The sequence below is a fragment of the Zosterops lateralis genome (assembly GCF_965231275.1).
Source record: "Zosterops lateralis genome assembly, chromosome: 1".
NCBI classification, from domain to species: Eukaryota; Metazoa; Chordata; class Aves; order Passeriformes; family Zosteropidae; genus Zosterops; species Zosterops lateralis.
Window position 1 is genome coordinate 5,843,471 of NC_139762.1, and position 19,214 is coordinate 5,862,684.

The window sequence follows — 19,214 nt, forward strand, 5'->3', positions numbered from 1 at the left end:
AATTTGTTCCAGGCTCCAAACCTTCTTCATGGTCCCAAATTACCTGTTCTGGGATCCAAGCCTTGCCTGTGGGTCCCCGTCCATCTGTGGGGTCTAGACATTTTCCAGGGGTCAAATCTGCCTGTGAGTCTCAAACTCCCAATTGTAGGGTTCAAAGCCCCTGAGGTGCCCAAATCTCTTTTGGGGGCTGAGCTTTTCTTGTGAGTCCCCAGCCCCTTGTGGGGTCCAAGCCCTTTGAAACAGCCACATCCATTCTGGGGTCCAAGTTGTGCCTGCGGGTCCCAAACCCCAGGCAGAGATCCAAGCCATTTTTGAGGCCCAAATCCCTTTCAGAGCCCAAGCCCACTTGTGAGTCCCAAGCTCCCCATGGGACTCAAACCTACTTGGAGTCCAACCCTTGTGTGGGTCACCAAACCTTTGCATGGCTCAAACCCCCTGTGGGACCCAAATGTGTGTCAGGGTCCAGGCTTTGCCTGTGGGTACCCAATACTTCATGGGCTCCAAAGCCCTTGAAGCACCCCAACCTTTTTGGGGTCCACACCTGCTTCAGGTTCCCAAGCCCCCTGTGGCATTTAAATGCATTCTGGAGGCCAAGTTGTGCCCATGGGTCCCAAATCCCAAACTTTTGCAGGGACCCAAACCCTCTGAAAGGTCCAAATCCTTTCCAGGTTCCAAGCCTGCTCGGGGGTCCCCAGCCCTCTGTGGTGCCTGAATCCATTTTGGGATCCAATCTTTGCCATGTGTTTAACTCTTTGTAAGACCCAAAGCCCCTGTGGTACCCAAATTTGTTTCAGGGTTCAAGTTTTCCCTGTGGATTCATAACCCTTTGTGGGGTGTGACGTTGTCAAAGCAGCCAACAGTCCCTTGCTTCAGGGTCCCCAGACTCCTGTGTGCCCAAATGTGTTTTGGGGTCCATGCTGTGCCTGTGGTTCCCCAGCTCCTTGTGGCACACAGCTTCCTCATGGGACTTAAAACCATTTTTCCATTCCCAGCACCCCATTACCGCTTGGGGGTCCAAGTGGTACCTGTGGCTTCCTAAGCCCTTGTAGTATAAATACCCCTCTTTGGGACCCAAATCCACTTTGGGGTCCCCAGCGCTCTGTGGTATTCAAACTACTTTGGGGTCCACGCTGTCCTTATGGCTCCCCAATCCTTTGTGGGACACAGATCTTTTTTGGGGTCCCCATCCCTATGTGGTACTCAGACACACTTTGGGGTCCAACCTGTCCCTGTGCCTCCCCAACCCCTTGTGGGACACAGCTCCCCCGTGGGACCCAAATTCATTTTGGGGTCCCCAGTGCTCTGTGATACTCAGATTCACTTTGGGGTCCATGCTGTCCCTATGGCTCCACAACCCTTTGTGAGACACAGCTCTCCCATGGGACACAAATCCATTTTGGGGTCCCCATCCCTATGTGGTACCCAAACCACTTTGGGGTCCAACCTGTCCTTATGGCTCCCCAACCCTTTGTGGGACACAGATTCACTTTGGGGTCCACGCTGTCCCTATGGCTCCCCAACCCCTTGTGGGACGCAGCTCCCCCGTGGGACCCGCAGCGGTGCGGGGAGATACAGGGAGATGCAGGGAGATGCGGGGCGGTCCGGGGAGATGCGGGGCGGTCCGGAGCCCTGCGGGGCGGTGCGGGGAAGATGCGGGGCGGTGCCTCCCGCCGCTCCTGACTCAGCGCCCCGCCCGGCGGGGGCAGGAAGCCGGGCGGGCCGGCCGGCCCCGCTCCTGTCACCGCCTGCGTCAGAGCCCGGAGTTTTCCACTGACGGAAAAGGGCAGCGCGGGGCGGCGCAGCCCGGCCCGGCCCCGGCAGCGGAGCGGGAGGCGCCGCGCCAGGCACCGCCGCTGCAGCCGGAGCCGCCGCACCGACACCGCCGGAGCCGCAGGTAGGGACCGCCGCGGGCAGCCGGCGCCGGGATGGGGATGGGGGGAGACGGCGTGCGCGGCCAGGGGGAGGCTTTCCTTTCATCACCGGGGGCTGTGACTGCGGGGTCCGCTCGGTGCCCGCCCGGAGCACCGGGTTCGGTGGCGGGGAACGGGCTCGGAGGCGTCCCGCCGGCCGGGGGTCGCTGCCCGTGCCCGCCGCCCGTTCCCGGCGGTCGCGCCGCCCCGGCGCCGTCTGGCCGCGCTGCTCCTGCCCGCGGGCGAGCGGAGCCCGCCGGGGCCGGGGCTGGGGCTGGGGCTGAGCCGCCGGGAGGCTCCGGGACCCGCCGGGGGCAGCGGGACGGCGTTCCTTGGGGGAAGGGATGGGGGTTTGCTGCGCCCCCGACCCGCCCCCCCCGCACTTTGCCATCGGCTGTGCCGTACAGAGCGCCCAACACCTTTATCATATTTATTAGGAGCAGCGCAGAGTTGCCCTCTCACCCTCGCCCCGGTTAAGTCCAGGCTCCGCTCCATCCCCACGGCTGCGGTTCTAATTTTTTGATGTTGAGAGAAAGGTTTGAGGGAGGAGGGGGGGGGAAAGCCTTGCCGGCTCGCTCTTCCCCAAATCCGCCCGGCTGGGGATGCTTTCCCGTCGCTACAGCAACACCTACCGACGGGCGCACGGAGGGACCGACGGGCGGACAGACGGAGCGGGGCACCCCCCGCACCCCCCGCCTCCCGAAATAAAACACCGCGGCTTTTACAGCCCACCTGAAAAAAAAAAAAAAAAAAAAAAAAAAAAAAAAAAAAAAAAAAGATACCCCGGCCCCCCGCCTCCAGATACTAAGTTTTCTCAGGTTTTTATATTTTTTTTTTGCCTGCCCCCCCCCCCCCCCCCCCCCCCACTCCCTCCTCTACCCTCGGCATCCTCATAAATGTCTGTCACCTCCGAGTTACATAATGTCGCTGTAGGAAGAGGCTGACACACGGGGACAGCCCTTTCCTAAAGCAGCTCAGCCTTACTAACGCCTGGAGTGCCAACGCCTGGGTGGGATGGATGGAGAGAAAACCCTCACGGCCGTTTACAAACCTCGAAGTCACAGAATGAGGGAATCCTTAAGGCTCGAAAAGCCCTCTAAGATCCCTGAGTCAAACCCTTAACCCAGCCTTGCCAGGTTAAGTCTTGTCATTTGTTACCAGGAATTGATCACCAATTATTGCTTTATTTTATTACTTTTTTTTTTTTTCCATGAAAATTTATTTTAATTGTCCTCTGCTGAGCAGTTTGCAGATGTAGCCCGTCAAGGTGTGGGGGAGGTGGGGTTATTTTCAGGATGGTTGGGTTTGTTCTCCTCCCGGAGAGACTCCGCAGCTCCCGGCAAGGGCTTTAATAATTCAGCGCAGGAAATGCGTGCGTATATATAGCAGGGAAGGTAACGCACAGCGTGTACCTACAGGAGGACAAATGTGGAAACCTGGTGTGAATTATTCATGAGCTGTGATCAAATAGAGGATTTTCCTAGACAAAGCACACTTCGCTGTTTTCCTGTTTGTTACAGCACAATCTGCACCGAGTACATTTGAACCTCCTTTCATTTTGGGCCGTGTCAGATAACCTGTAATGTATTTACTAAAATTTCCTATTTTTCTTTCAAACTGTCAGCAAGAAGTAAGAGCTCAGTAGAAAAATCTGACAAGCCTTTTTATTTTATTTTTTTTTTTCCTTTGTGACCTTCCAAAAATTAGGGGATGGAGTAAACATTTCTGCTGCTCTTTCCGGGGAAGGTGTTTTGCCTGTTCAGTCTCTGACAGGAGCATAAACTCGTGGTGCTACGGACTGATTCACGCTCCCACTCCGCAGCACGATGTACTTTGGGTTTTGCTGTTGCATAGTAGGCAGAGGCTATTTTTAACCGGAGCAAGGTTATGAAACCTTAGACCCAGCTGGGTGAAAATAATCTGGTCTGAACTGGAAAGCACAGCTTTATGTGGCTGGGAACACGCGTGGGACTGTCCCCTGGAGGGTCCTGGTGGGATGATCCCACTCCCCTTGGCTCCAGTCAGCCCCGAAATTGGGAAGTGTTGTCATCAGGAGGCTGTCACGGCTGCACGGGGCAAACCACTTAAGTAAATATGCAAAGAATTAAAATAGTTACATGATCGAGCAATGAATCAGTGCTGATACTGTGGCGATTATTAAATAAACCCAGAGGTGTCACTGGGATCACCGGTGCTTTTAGACGTCAGATTTCTCCGCAGCACTTTTTGGTGATTCTCGCACCGAGACCTCTTTGCCCACAATAAACGGCGGCGTGCAAACAAACACCAACCCCAGCGCTGCTCCCAGAGCTGCCTTCAGAGCCGTACCTGGCTAAAATATGCGGTGGTGTTTTTTAAACTAATATTTACTCCTGCTAGACCTGCACAGCCACTGCGGCTCTGGGGGAGGGAGCGGGAGCCGCTCTGACTCACAGCTCAGCACGGTCCTGAACTCGCTCCCAGCACCCCAGCCCTCGTCCTGGTGTGCTGGAGTAAGTCCACTTTGTCTTCCTGGGTTTTAAAGTCAGCAGACCAGCTCAAAAAGTCATTGGGAAACAAATACTTTTAGTGCACTGCGCTGAGTCTTGGGGGGGGGATTGTTGTTTTCTTGGTGTTCCCTAAACCGCTTGGAAAAATAAACTTTGCTTTCAATAACTCGTGCACAAATTCAGGATCCTTCCATTCTTTAGGATGCTCCACTGGCCAACCCCCAAAACTTGAAATATTCTTACTCCTGGGTGTTCTCCTTGTGATACCATGGGAATTGTGGCACAAGCAAAGGCAGCTGCTGGACTCGCTGTGAGGAGTTTCCTTTGCTTTGCTTGCACTGCTGCGATTGCCTGGCGCTTCAAAGCACATCTACAGCCCCAAAATACAACACTGAAACATCTTCTCATAATTCTGCCCAAAGCCATGATGCCTCTTTGTGTAGTCTCCTGGAGACTGGACACTGGTAGGGGTTTTTAGTTGCCTTCCTCTGCACTTGGCTAAACAAATGCCAAACCTTCTTAAATCTAAATTACTTGAAATATTTACTGTTGAGACGTCGTCCAAGAGGAGGATAGTTAAAACATTAATTCCTTGCATTCCAGTGTATTAGGGCTTTACCCTGCAACTTGCTGGGTGCCAGAAATGGGACTTTGCAGATTGGATTCCCTTCCCCCCAACTACACTGCTCCCCCCTATTCCCCCCACCCAAACCTTAATGCTTAGGGAAAAAAAAAAAAAAAAAAAAAGGAGGGAGAGAGAAAGAAAGGAATGCACATCTGGGCTAAATATTTGTTAGAAAGTATTCCCAGGATAGTGGGAGTTCTGGTGCCAGAGAGGAATTCCTGCGGGTTTGATCCATTGCATTATGTACTTGTTCCAAAAGCTGTTTTCAGTAAAATAGATGAGTAAGAAGTCTTAGCCAAGAACAGAATGTCTTTTTTGGCAACTGAAAGGAAGATAGGATTATTTTATTTCAGGTTATGTAAAAAAAAAAAAAAAAAAAAAAAGAGAGAGAGAGAAGGAGAAGGTGGTAAAATCCTGCTCAGTGGTGCCTGCAGAGATTTGCAATGGCAAACTCAGATATGGATATTTATTTTTTCCACACTGCTGTAGACATTTTTGGGACTTATTGTAAGACACCGCTGTGGGTTCAAGGTTCCTTGCAAAATTACTGCAATTAAAATATCCTCATTGTGTCTGAATGGGCCTCTGGGCTTTTTTGGCTGAGTGACCAGTGGCCTCAGTGACATGGCTTTAAAGGCAGCATCCAAATTGCTGGTGTGAATTCTGTTTCCACATGCCAGGGCAAGGCAGGGAGCAGAGGATCATCCTGGCTTTGACAGTAAAATGCCCATCTGGAGGATGTTTTCGGGGTAGGTAGAAACAGACATAGATGGGTGCAGCTCCACTATGTTGCTCCTGAGAGGGATTTGAAAACTTGATTTGGGAAACGTCACAGCCATAAATCAGCAATGAGGGGCAAGGTGTAACAGGAGAAAATTACTGTATTTTGGCTGGTGGGCAGCAGGTTCACCAGCTTTTTCCCATTAGCTGGGAATCGTGTTTGCACAACACCTCCTTTGCATTAACAAAACAATAGGTGTCTTGAAGAAGACAGCGTGCCAAAAGTGGGTTTTTTCCCCTATCCATTTGGCTTATTCTCATAGATGGGGAGCTGCACACACCTCCCTTCATCCTCCTGGCTGGTGATAGTATTTAAAAATAAATAAAGAGAATTGCACCATCTTATGCACAGCTTGCCTTTGGCTCCGGCTTGGTGTTTGTGTTAGCTGGGTTCTCTGGCTGGAGGAGAGCGCGCTGGTTTCCCTGTGGGGTTGGTCTGGGGGATGTGGTGGAGCCCCTGGTGGGCTGTTGGGTTGGCAGGTGACCTGAGCATCTTTAGTCCAGACCTAGGAGTTATCCCTGTCTCAGCAGTGTGACCTTGCCTGCTCCAATACCCTCAGTTGTCTCCCACAGGAGTTGGATGTGGTCAGCATCGCATCTCTGAGGGTGTTTGCTGTTGGACATGTGTCGTAGAGGCATTACAGGGAACTGGTTCCTCCCTCCCTTGGCTATAGTGGCACCTCTCACTGTCCTTTGGAGCATTCTCTCTGCAGCAGGGACTGATGCTCTTTTAAGGCACATGAGGGATTTTTTTTTCACAAAGTTTTTGCCTGTTCCAGGTGGGCAGTGGGGTCTGCAAACCTCTGGCTGCAGCTCAGGCTTTGATTTGGACCCTTGACATGGATTTAGAGAGTTTTTTTGCTCCTGGTTGTTTCTTAAAGCAAACATAAGACAGAGCAGGAGGCACATGCATACACAAAAATAATACAAATAAAAAGGTTTGTTATTTGCTGTTTTGCGAGCTCAGCTTTGCCATGGAGCAGGCAGGAAAGGGGTTAATCCAGGTGTCGGGTAGGACATGTGCTGCTGGGGCTGGAGGGTGGCCAAATCCACCTTCTCTGCATGTATTTTGGATTAAGGCCAAAAAAACAACAACCCCTCTGTGGCAAAACCACCTGCAGCTCCAGGTCTGCTGAGGAGGAGGAGGGATGGAGGGATCACTTCTCCCCAGGTTCAGGGGGACATATTGGCCCTGTAAGCACCTTGCAGCAAATAATTAACTTCTCCAGGCCAGGGAAGTGCTTCATGCAGGGACTTTTTTGACCTTTTAGGTGACTATTGTCTCCTGGGAAGCTGGTGGTAAACATAATTAGGGAGGGTTGGTGCAGAGCTTGGAAGGAACTGTGAGTGCTCCTGTCCTGCAACGTGATACTGCTTGGTGCTGTCAGGACATTGAAAATCCCATCCTGGGGAGATTCTGAGAATAGTGTGGTGTCTGTGCTGCCTCCTCAGGTCTGGCAGAAAGGGGTTTAGTGGCTTGTTTGTTTGATTGTTGTTTGTTTGGTTTTTTTTCTTTTTCAGAGACTTAAATTAGCTTCAGACATGCAAAGCAGAGTGAGAAAGTGTTTGGGTTGCAAAGAATGAATTTGGCCTGTGAAGAAGTTTTGTGTGGTGGGAGGGGATGTGGACTGGGTGTCTGACACCCCTGTACCTGCATTGTCACCACTCCAGGGCTGTCTACTCTCCTAGCATTATCCAAATTCTAGGAATGCTTTTGTGTATTATGGGGTGGCTGGTAGCATCCCACATTGCTTGGGCTCTCCCCTCCTTGCTGGAAGGAGTTTCTGGGCTGGGGCTGCATCTCTCACACTGTGGTTGTGCCTTACAGCCTCGTGGGATGGGGTCAGAGCAGGCACCTCTCAGGCAGGAGCCTGGCTCTCAGCTCTGGGGCTGGCTCCCAAATAAGCTGGCAGTGGCTTCTGCAGGAGCAGGGGGAGCTGGGATGGTGTTGCCAGGGTCTAAAAGGTGGAATAATCCATCATCAGTGCAGGAGAATCACAGGTTGGGTGGGTGCTGATGTCCATTAAACTCATAGAATATCCTGAGTTGAAGGGACCTACAAGGATCCAAAAGTCCCAGCTCCTGGCCATACACAGGACCACCTCAAGAATCCCACCCTGTGCCTGAGAGCATTGTCCAAAAATACTGTAGGCAAAGTCTGTAGCTTTTGTGGGCTTTTTTTTTTTTTTGTCTCCCGAGTTTGCACAAACTTTATAAAAGCAGAGTTTCAAAGATGCAACACAGTTACTTTTGGCTTTCTTTTATTTTTTTTCCTTTAAGATGAGCAGGGGCAAAGCAGGCAGGAAATTTAGGAATCTAGGCAAGTACAGAGCTCCTTTGTTTTTAATTAGCTACGTTGTTTTTAATTGCTTCTATGCTTGATACATAACCCAGCCTAAACAAGAATAGCTTATTGAATGGGGGACTGACTATGAAAGGCACCGTGAGGAGAAGGGCTGTTCTTCACAGTTGATATATTTGTATTTCAGTGCTTCATTTAATAAGTCTGTTTCCCCGGGGGGCTCTAGCAAGTAAATCATGCCAACAGATTGTTTTCTGCAAACTGGCTTATTTTTGTAATTAGCAAGACGTTAAAGCTGTAACTGCATAGAAAGCGATCTGGGTGAGGAGTGAACATAAAAGAATTAGTAAGCAAAATGTAATACTTACTGTTTGATGACATTTGTGTTGATTGGATTGGTTTCTGGACAGTTTGTTGTCTGGGATAGTCAGTTTATTCTGCAGTGTTGTAAAAGGGGAGAGAAATTCACAGGTGTGAGCAGTGAATGTAGTAAGATGAGGTGTTTTAGGGGCAGCACTTCTTGGGAATCACATCTGCATAGCCAGGTGGATCTGATGGGGAAGCCTTTCTGGGGGTTACAGCTGTCCTGCTCAGCAGAAACTGCCGGGATTTCTTTGGCTTCATGTTGCTTTTTTCCTTTGTTTTCCAGTTATATTACAAAAACGGCATCACCATGAGCGGAGTATTGAAAAGGAAGTACGAAGAGCTGGGGGATGACAACACCTACTGCTCCTCCTCCTCCTGCTCCCCCCTCTCCTCCTCAGCATCCTCAGGCTGGGACACTGATGAGGAGAATTCCCATGGAGAGCCCAAGCCCAGCTCTGCCTTAATTTCCAGCTTCACCCGTGAGTACTTCTGGCTTTGCCAGGATCAGCCATTCCTCTGCATGGGTTTTTTGTAGGGTGGTGGGTCATCACCACACAGAGACCCCCTTGGGGCACACCTTTGTGGGTAGAAGTGGCTGTGGTGCCAGCTACCTGTCAAGGCACTGATTTATAATCATCCAGCCTCCTCACAGTGGTCTTCCTCAGCCCTTCCTTCCAGTATTATTATTCCTTTGGAATATTTTTGCTGAAGTGCTGGTTTCCAGGAATAGAAACCCAAGGATGGGTGTGCAGAGGCACATGGGTGCCTCCAAGCCTTTGCTGAAAGACCATCCCATCAACCCTCAATTCCCTGTCAAGCTGTTCCACAGGCAAAAGCTAATCAGACAGTGAAGGCCCGTAATGCTGTTTCTAAAAAATGATTAACCAGTAGTGTAATTACCATTTCAGAACTCGTTTCCTACGTAAGTTGGGTACTTTGCCAAAGAACATGACACGTTTGACATTGCCTCCGCTGCTGGTACAGATAAAAGCTATTTTGTTTTCCCAGCAATGTAAGTTTTGAGAGCTTTTAGGAAAACACACAGAAGGCAGTGTTGTAAAGCCCTTTATCTGCCATGTGAAGGGGAAAATAGAAAGTACAATAGAGGAACATCTTCATGGAGGAGAAATAGTCCAACCTAGTAAATTATACTGAACACCCACTGTATATAGCAGTTAAGGTCCACTTAGCAGACATACACAAACATGCAGTGGTCTGAAAAGGCTTTAGAAGTCTTGTAATAATAAAGAGTCTCATTCTTGCTTGTCTTCCCAGGTTTTGTGACAAAACAATGAACTTTTTGTATTCTCTGGCTCAATTGGAAAAGGGTCAGGAATGGGAAAACAATTTCGGAGGAGGGGTGCAGGGAGAGAGAAGCAAATGCCAAAGTGCAGCAGCTCAGCCGATAGATGATCGTGGTGGTTAACTTGCCTTCTGATAAAGAGCTTATGTCTTAGGAGATTGACTCAAGGTTATTGTGAAAACGCAACGCACAGTGCAAAGATATGATCAGAGTGACTGCAGGGCCCAGTGTGAACCCCCAGCTATGGAGCAGAAGCTGCTGACACAGCTGGGTGAACACTTCTTTTTTCTTTTTTTTTTTTTTTTTTTTTTTGCATGAAACCGAAACACTATATTTTGGCAAGTGAGATCTGTGAAATGTGGGTGCAGTTAACTGTCCAGTCTTGCACTTTCACAGCCTTTGGGGCCCACCAAACCAGCCAAGCTGCTTGTGTTGTTGCAGTCTTTCCTTGGGTCTGTAAGGCTGCTTGTAGTTCTGCCTCCCAAAGAGCAGAGCTTGATCCCAGCTCTGCAGCAGTCACCCATCCTTTCTGGGTCATTTTCTTCCATGGAGGCAACCGAAGCACCCATGCACCAGCTGAGAATGGGACCAGAAATACCTCCCCACCACAAATTTGGGTGTAGCTGGCTCTTGTTCCTGCAACACTCACACGGCTGTGCCTTGCTTTGCTTTCTTGGCCAGCCACACTCGTGGAAACTCACTGACTCTGAACCTGCTCTGACTAATTAGTCCCCCTCCATCTACTGTGTTTGCATGTGCAGATGTGCAGGGCCAGGTATCTCTAGGGAGGCTCTGCTGTTAGTGGTGTGTAGCATGTTTCAGCAGTTTAAGATAAACCAGAGTCATGTATTGCCATGTTTACCCGGGGATCACCTGCACAAAGATTAACATCTTTGCAGCTGCTCTCAAATGAGTCTCTTGAGAATAAGCCATAGATTCAGAGTTCCTCCCAGTGGATGGTGAAAGGAAGTACTACAAAAAGCAGCCATTTGGGCTGTTTTCTGCCCTGCCACAAAAGCTAGAGCCATGAAGCAACTGGGAATGCCAATGCCCCAGCAGACCAGGGGCTCCTGAGCGTGGGGCAGAGTGGATTTAGACAGATGTGTAGGATGGCTGGTTGTTTGTTCGTTATGCTCTGCCACACATGAAGAATAAGCAAATGGATGTTCCTGGGGGAAGTCAAGCAAGAAGAAGAAGCAGCAGCCACCTCATAGGGTGAAATCTGATGGGTGACCCCGATGCAGCAGGGCTTGGCTTAGCTTCCTCTCCATCCTCATCCCACCTCTGAAGCGTTAGCTCCTAAAACACCACCAGGCAATATTGTAGCCTTGTCCCATTGTGTCCCTTTTGAGAGAGTAACAATTGCAAGTCCTGCCTGTCCGTAATATTTCTATTCCATCTGCAGCATGGCAGCACTGACTTAGTGCTTTCCCGTTTTTTCCATTCTCTCCAGCCACGTCAATCCTGAAGAAATCCAAGCGGCTAAAGAAGAACAATGTGGAGTTTGACCGGGTCACTGTGTTTTACTTCCCACGCTGCCAGGGCTTCACGAGCGTGCCCAGCCGTGGGGGCTGTACCCTGGGGATGGTGAGCAAACACAGCTCCTCCCGGCAGTTCACGCTGGCTGAGTTTTCAAAGGAGCAGGAAAACGTCCGGCGGGGCAAACTCGAAGAGAAGTTAAAAGAGGAGAAGTTGGAAGCGTTGAAATGGAAGGTGAGTTAGGAGTGTGGGGCTGGGTTGATGAGGACCTGGTGGATGTCGTTAGTTAATTAGTAAGAGCCTCTGAGGCCTGGGGCCACCAATCCTTAGCTCTCAGTTTGAGTCTCCAAAAAACACAGGCTCCAGTGGGGGATTTTCATTTGCTTCTCCACCTTTGAAAAGTGAAAAGACACAGAAGACATTTTTGTTCTTTTGGTGGTACTTCTCTGTCCTGGGACCCACTTGAGACTCTTCTTGGCATCTCCCAAAGACTTTTCATTTCTGATTTAAATACTTCAAATGTGTCCTTATCAGGACACATCCCCAGTCAGGTGCCAGCTCTTTGTGGGCTCTGATTTAAATGTTGATCCTCGGGCTGGCCACCATGGGGGAGAGGTCATTCCTTTCTTGTTTCCCCTCAGCTGGGAGTTCCAATGGCTGAAGGCCCCTAATGCTTTGCCCACTTTTGGCCCTCAGCTAACCATGAACGGCACGAAGGAGTCCGAAGAGGCCAACCAGCTCACCATCGAGGACATCTCTGACGACGACATCGACGTCAGCAATGTGGACCTGGAGGATGGCTTCTTCCTGCAGCCCTACCCTGCCAAGAAGAGGCGGGCACTGCTGAAGGCCGTGGGGGTGAAGAAGATCGACAAGGAGGAGAAGCGGGAGCTGCACAACATCCGCCTGTCCCGAGAGGACTGTGGCTGTGACTGCCGCGAGGTCTGCGACCCCGAGACCTGCAGCTGCAGCTTGGCAGGCATCAAATGCCAGGTACTGCCCTCACCCCTGGGCACGGGGGGATGCTGCAGCTCCAGCTGTGTGTTAGAGCAGGGGGCAGCCTGTAAATCCATCTGCTCGCACCTGTGCTTGGAGGTGAGGAAAGCTCTTGGAGCATCACTCAGGCTGCAAGGCAGACACTGCTCTGAAGTGTCCTCTTCCCAAATCACACCTGCAGCCATCCCCACACTGCCAGAGCCTGCAGTGAGAACATCCCCACTGTAGGTCCCTACGAGACTTATACCTGCTTGATCTCCTGTTGGAGTTGGGTCATGTGGGAATCTCTGCAAGGAGGAGCTCCTTGCTCCTTGCACGAGGCTGTACTTTCTCCCCCTCCCCCAGGTTTTATTTTTAATTCTTTTTTCTTTTGGTGTGTGTCACAAATCCCAGCGCGCTCAGGCGAAACGTGGGAGTGTCAGCTGAGCGTCAGCCCACAGCGAGCTGTGCAGGCCACCTGCACAGTGGGATAATCCCTCTGTGTTCAAGTAGTGAGTTATATTTTTCAGGGTATTTTTTGCAGGTGCCTGCCCAGTTGTATTTGGGGAGCCTCATTCTCTATTCTGGGCGCTGCTCACTCCCACAGTGCTGTGTTTGGAGGCTGGGGGTGGCGGAGGTGGGCGCACACGGGTGCTCCATGTGTGTGTCACAGCCCCCCTCTAGTGGCTGCTGCAGATCAGATAGTGAGATCCTTAAATAGCAATAAAGAAAAAACTCACTTTTGTCCCCTTATGTCTCCTTTTGGACCATTATATTTTTCTTTTTTGTTGTTTTTTTTAAATATTTTAATTTTCTTCACTTATACCAAAATCCAACTTTTTATGACACCTCTTCAAAAGAGCAGGGTGTCTTTTTTTTTTTTTTTTTTTTTTTCCTTCCTGCTTTTAAACCCTTCAGCTGTTACTTGGTTTCTCAGTTTTGGTTTTATGCTACTGGGTTCAATCCTAATCCTCCCCCTCTGCTTTTCCCTGTGGCAGATGGATCACACCTCCTTCCCCTGCGGCTGCACCAAGGACGGCTGTGGCAACACCGAGGGCAGGATCGAGTTCAACCAGGCCCGTGTGCAGACACATTTCATCCACACCATCATGAAGCTGGAGCTGGAGAAGCAGCAGCAGAGCAGCGAGAAGGTGGCAGAGGCTGAGCCCCCTTTCCGGGAGCGGCTCACACCGCTGGGATGCACGGCGGGGAAGGGCTCCTTGGAGGAGCGTGCTGTGCCTCTGGCACCTGCCTTCCAGTTCAGCCCCGACCTGGAGGCCCTGGGGGAGAACAGCTGCAGCAGCGACATGACAGACTCCTCCATCTCCTCCCACCCCAGCGAGGACCTGGAGGAGCCCTACGAGAGCCTCCCCTCGGACAAATCCCAGTCGGACGTGGACGACGATGGCTTGGCACGCATCCTCCACTTCAACGACTCGGATGCCGAGGAGGAGAGCGGGCGCGGCCAGGACGACCTCGGCTGCTTCCACCCCACCGACTTCTTCATCGAGGACCACAGCAGCGAGGCCAAGCCTGTCCCTGGCCACTTGTCCCACCTCTCGGAGTGCCTGGATGAGAATGCCAACCAGGACAGTGGGGGTTTGCTGGAGGATGCTGCCCACGTGAGGTGCGATGGGCTGTCCTGCTGCGCCTCTTCCTCCACTGAGCCCTGCTCCAAGAGCTACGCCGACCTCAGCCTTTCCTCTGATTCCTTGGATTTCTTCCAGTCCTTCTCGGACTATAACTTGGGACCCCTTTACAACTCCTTAAAGGAGTATGAGAACTTGGATAACTTCTCAGCGTTACAGTTTCAGTTGCCTAATTTCCCTGGCTTCCCGCAGGCTGGAGATCAGGGCTCCTGTTTCTTGGAGTCCCTCATTGGTTTGTCTGAATCCGTCCCTGAAACCCCAGCCCCTTTCACAGACAATCAACTTTTGGAGGATGCCATCAAATCATCGCTGATGGAGACAGTGAAAGTGTGAAACACCCATTTGGCTTGGGCAAGGGCTGATGCTGAAAGGAAAACGGAGGAACTGTTGGACAGGCAAACTTTCCCTGAAAGGATGGAGTGCTACTCAAATATAAGGAGGGAAAAACAGCAACAGCAGAAGACTTTCTAAGCAAATTAACTATTTTTGGTCTTTATAGAACGTGGACGTTTTGACATACTGCAGCTACAATCAGTTCTCTTGCTGTTTGTGCAAAAATTTCTAAACTTTCATGATGGGGTGGGGAAGGGAGGGAGGGAGAAAGACTTTCACATGAGAATTTCCTTGTGTTTTATATGAAAAGACCTGTTGAGAAATACTCCTTGCTAACGTTGCCAGTCGTCCATACAGCCCCTTCTAGAAACGTTTCAGTGTTGCAGGAACTTTTTAAGGCAACTTTTTGAAGCTGTATTTATTGTGAAAATTTGTGGTTTGCGTAAGAGTGGGCCCAACACACTCTTACGTTTAAATCTGACGAGGTTTACAGAAGAGATCCATACACTATATGCATTATCATTCTTCATCTATTTATTGCAAATTCCAGAATTTAACTAGCCACTGAAGCTTGAACTAGCATGAAACCTTATTTAAATTGGTAATACCTCAGATGTATTATGTGTACAATCATATTTTTTTGCATAATATATCTGTATTTATTTATTTTCTACCTGTAGTACGTGAATAGCACTGTGGTTTGTCGATGACCTGGAAGGGCAATAAGGTCTTCAAGAAGAAGATGACCCTGGTTTTTCTGAGTCTGAGTGATGTTGGCTCTTTGGTCTTCACTTCACATTTCTAAAAGCGCTGAACAGAAGTGGTGTGGGAGGGGAGGGATGAGGGAACACTTTATGCAACATCCCTTGGTTTCTCCCAGCCTTGTCATAGACATGGGAATGGTGTCTGATCTCCTTAATATCACTGTGGAGAGCAAAGCAAGCAAACTTCAACTATTTAAGAAGTAACATTAATATTGGCTCGAAACAAAACCCAACCCCTTTTTGTAAATTATTTTATAATTTATTTAATTTCCTGAGGATTTGGCCATGAGATCTTTCCCCATCAGTTTTGGTGCCTGAATATGCAGAGGGACTGTCAGCAAGAGTGGGGAGGTGTAACCATAAGGACCTTGGCAGCCCTCATGGGGGCTTTGGGAGAGCAAAGCCAAAACAGCAACAGTGCTCAAGCTCCTCAGCAAGTGCTCCTTAGGACTCCCCAGCACCGAGGATGTCGCAGCTCCAAAATCAAGTGGATCACACTGATTGTACTATATTTTTATATAACTGAATCAAGTAATTCAAGCAAGACAGATGGATATGAAGTTTATTGGGCTATTTATCCTGTGATCACAGTTTTTGAAGACCTGAAGACCAAGCTGAAGAACTTAAAGCTTTTGGTTTTTAAAATGAGATAAATCTTTGTGTTTAGGAAGGATCCTGGAGGCTGCCTTGGCCTTTTGCTGTTTCACTCAGTCTGAGAGCATGACACTGTTTGGCCATGAGATGTTACTGGACAAAAAAATCTGTGCATCAGTGATACACTAAGTGCCTACACCAGTGGTATGGAAAAAGCAAAACGGATTTAAAACCTACTGGCTTTAAATTCTCCCTTGGAAAATTTGGTGATGGGAGTGATTCCTGGCATTACCAGCACAGGAGGAGGAGACAATTCTGGTGTCCCAGCCCTGCTGCCCTGGGAGCAGCTGGAGGGAACTTCTGGGGGTGCAGAGACACACAGACAAGGGAAACAACCCTGAAACACGGATTTGAGGATTTTTCTATTGGCTGAACTGCTTCTATCCCCGACCACAGGGATGGTGCTCTTGGATGCCTGCTCGTTGACAGGTGCCTCACCACAAACCTGCCGGCAATTTAGGAAACTTCTGGCGTACGAAGCGTGGGTTGCTTGGGGTTGTTTTTTTTTTAAAATCCTTATTATTGCTATTTAAATTGGACATCTTCTCTGGTATTGAGCCGGTCAACTTGGAAGTGGAGCTGACCCCCTACTCGTGCTCACCGCCGCTTCCTCCCGCAAGGCATCGCCCCCGGGGCAGGAGGGCGACTGTAGGAATACTACTGGCAGATGGAGGATTTCCTGGATATATCTATTGTTATTATTATTATTGTTATTATTATTTTTTTTATTATTATTATTTTTCATTGTCCTCATTGTTTCTTTAGACTGAAAAATCCCCCCCTCCCTTTCAGTTATCTCCTAGGTGGTAGATCCTTCAGACTGCATCAGAAATACTGACAGTTGGAAAGTCTGGTAGTGTTCTGTATTTATTGGCACTAATATATTTTGTAACATTCCTAGGTTTCTCTGCATATGTATATTTATATATATAAAATATATACCTATATTTTATATATATATATACACACACTTTTTTTAAATGAGTGATTGGGATTGACTCCTGCCTTTGTGGATTTTTTTTTTTCAATAATTTATTCTTTTTATTTGTGTTGGTGCCAAAAAAGGAAAAAAAAAATTTTTTTCTCTTTTTTTTCCCCCCCCCAGGGCACTGAATTGTAAATATATAATTTTTTTTTCTTCTCGGTATCTGTGTAAAAAGTTGCCTGTTAAACAGTTTAAAAACTGGGTATTTATTGACACAATCTGTAATTATCTAATGTATTGGTTGAAACGCTTTGGTTTCAACATAGCTTTATTTTAGCTTTCTTTGTGTATATATTGTGATTATGTTGCTTAAAGGTACAAGTTTAAAAAAATGCTTTATTTTTACCTTATCCATTTGCATTTGTTTATAAAAAAAGCATATTTGTCTACAGCTGCTGTCTCTCATTTCATCAAAGCAATATGAAGAAATTTCCATTACACTTTCAATAAAAAGAATTTTGTTTCAATATGGCAGTGTCTTCACTAATGCCCTGTGTGTGACACAATCACCTTTTCTCTTTTCCCTAAATAAAGTAAAAATCAGTGCACGGGATGTGGTTTTCCCAAACTTTTTGGGCTTGTGGATGGTGGCTGCTTGTCTCTAAGGGCTGATGGAATAGACAACAGTCATGGCAGCATCCACATCACCAAGGAGAAATCTTGGGAAACCCTGGAAACCACTCTCCCTCAGGGGTTACAAACCATTTCTCATTGCCCCATGGCCCCCCTGGGACCTGGAAGGATGCAGCTGGACAGAAACATCACCATGCTCTTGTACTCCTGGGGAAAAACAGAAAAAATGCTTTTGGTCATGGCAACAGCACGGAAAGAGGAGAGTAGCATGTGAAGCAGCCCATGGTACAAAGGAAAAAGAGATTAATAAATCCCAGGAATCTAGATGGGGGAAAGCACACCTCTCCCATGGGTCTGTGGCTGTCAGCACAGGCATAAATCATAACCACTGCCATTGACCTGAAAGCAAGGGAAATTGGCCAAAGAATGCCATTGTCTAGTTTTCCATTGGGAATCCATTTTTAAAGGTTGCCATCTGCCCCCAGAGCAGAGAAGCTCAATTAATTGAATAAACTATTTGTTACCAATTATTTGCTGAGCTGTAAAAGCAGAAATGCTGAAAAGAGGCTCATCCATGAAGGCTCTGCAACACGCAGTGAAACTCAGCCTGTTTACCCACCCAGAGGGATGTGTTTGGTTGTGGGTGGTTTTCTTCTTTTATGGGGTTTATGTCTGTAATTCCCTCTTACATTAATTATTTTCTGCCTGGGAGAGGAATAGTCCCCAACACACAAGTCCAGCTGCAGCACTGGTGGGTTTTGGCTCACAGTGATGACTTTGTGTCATGCCCTGGCACAAGACATCATCACCAGGGGACCCATCACCCCAAAGGACAGTGCTGAAACAGCCCCAAGGTGCTGCATCCCATCAACCAGCCTCTGGCACAGGCAATCCCACAAGGAATTACAGAATCCTAGAATGCTTTGGGTTGGAAGAGATTATATTAAAGACCACCTAGTTTAACCCCTCTCATTTCACCTTTACCACGTTGCTCTAAGGCTCATCCAGCGTGGCTTTGGACACTTCCAGGGATGAGGCATTCACAGCTTCTCTGAGAAACCTGTGCCAGGGCCTCACCACCCTGAGAGTAATTAATTTCCTCCTAATATCTAATGTAAACTTGCCCTCTGTCAGTTTAAAGCCAGCTTCCCTGTCCTATCACTCTGTGCCCTTGTCCAAAGTCCCTCTCCAGCTCCTTTAGGCACTCAGCTTTGGATGCAGCCCAGAGTGTGGCTGGGGCTTCCTGGGCTGCCAGTGCACATTGCCAGATTGTGTCCAGCCTTTCATCAATCAACATCCCCAGGTCCTTCTCCCCAGAGCTGCTCTCAATCCCTTCACCAAACCCATGTTTGTGTTTGGGATTGCCCTGACCCAGGTGCAGGACCTTGGGGGATTTTTCCCATCTCGTACCAATGACAGATTAAAACTCAAATGGGAGCATGGCAATAACTGGCAATTCTGCAGTTCCCTTTCTCTGGGAAAGCCAAGCCGACATCCAGGTCTGAGTTAAAGCCTCAGCTCTGGCAAACTTCTGCTGAATTCCATGGAAAATGCTCTTGGATGGGGAGAGGAAGTGTTTGTTGCAGTGACAAGGGTCTCAAAGCCCCAGGGATGCATCACCTGGGATGGTTTTATTGCCTCTGCAGAGGATCCAAGACCCCTTTACCCACTGCAGTGTCACGCTCTTCAGACGCTTCACAAACCTGCCCTTTTCCTCCCAGCAGCCAGACAAGGGACAAAAAAAAGATTTTTTTTTTCCCAAATCTCCTGCCTGCGAGGCAAACCCAAGACCCTGTGGAAGCCCTTCAGCGCTGCAGAGCCAACACCCCTGCCCTCACCTTGCCCTGCAGCTCCTGCCTTGTTTGGTTTGGTTTGTGCTTTTGTTTGTTTTTTATTTTCCTCTGACGGAGTTAAAGTCCATCCTCCCCGTCATTTTATAGCTGTTCCTGACGAGAAAAGTCCTGGGGACTCGCTCGGCGCCAGGTCTGGAGTCACCGAGCCTGGAGTCACCGAGCCTGGAGTCACCG

The 19,214-nt window shown here is 49.0% G+C and overlaps 1 protein-coding gene across 2 annotated transcripts; it reads left to right on the forward strand.

The window, feature by feature from the left end:
• The first annotated feature begins 1,845 nt into the window (after window positions 1–1,845).
• CSRNP1 (cysteine and serine rich nuclear protein 1) lies at window positions 1,846–17,043 on the forward strand. 2 transcript variants are annotated; one of them, XM_083861350.1, is made up of 5 exons: window positions 1,846–1,894; window positions 8,756–8,951; window positions 11,229–11,488; window positions 11,951–12,247; window positions 13,228–17,043. In XM_083861350.1, exons 2-5 carry the CDS (start codon window positions 8,780–8,782, stop codon window positions 14,209–14,211), a joined length of 1,713 nt encoding a protein of 570 aa, XP_083717476.1. In that variant the 5' UTR covers window positions 1,846–1,894; window positions 8,756–8,779; the 3' UTR covers window positions 14,212–17,043. The 2 variants fall into 2 exon arrangements, with proteins under 2 accessions (XP_083717476.1, XP_083717475.1); XM_083861349.1 differs by lacking the exon at window positions 1,846–1,894 and having other exon boundaries at window positions 2,294–8,951.
• The last annotated feature ends 2,171 nt before the right edge of the window (window positions 17,044–19,214 follow it).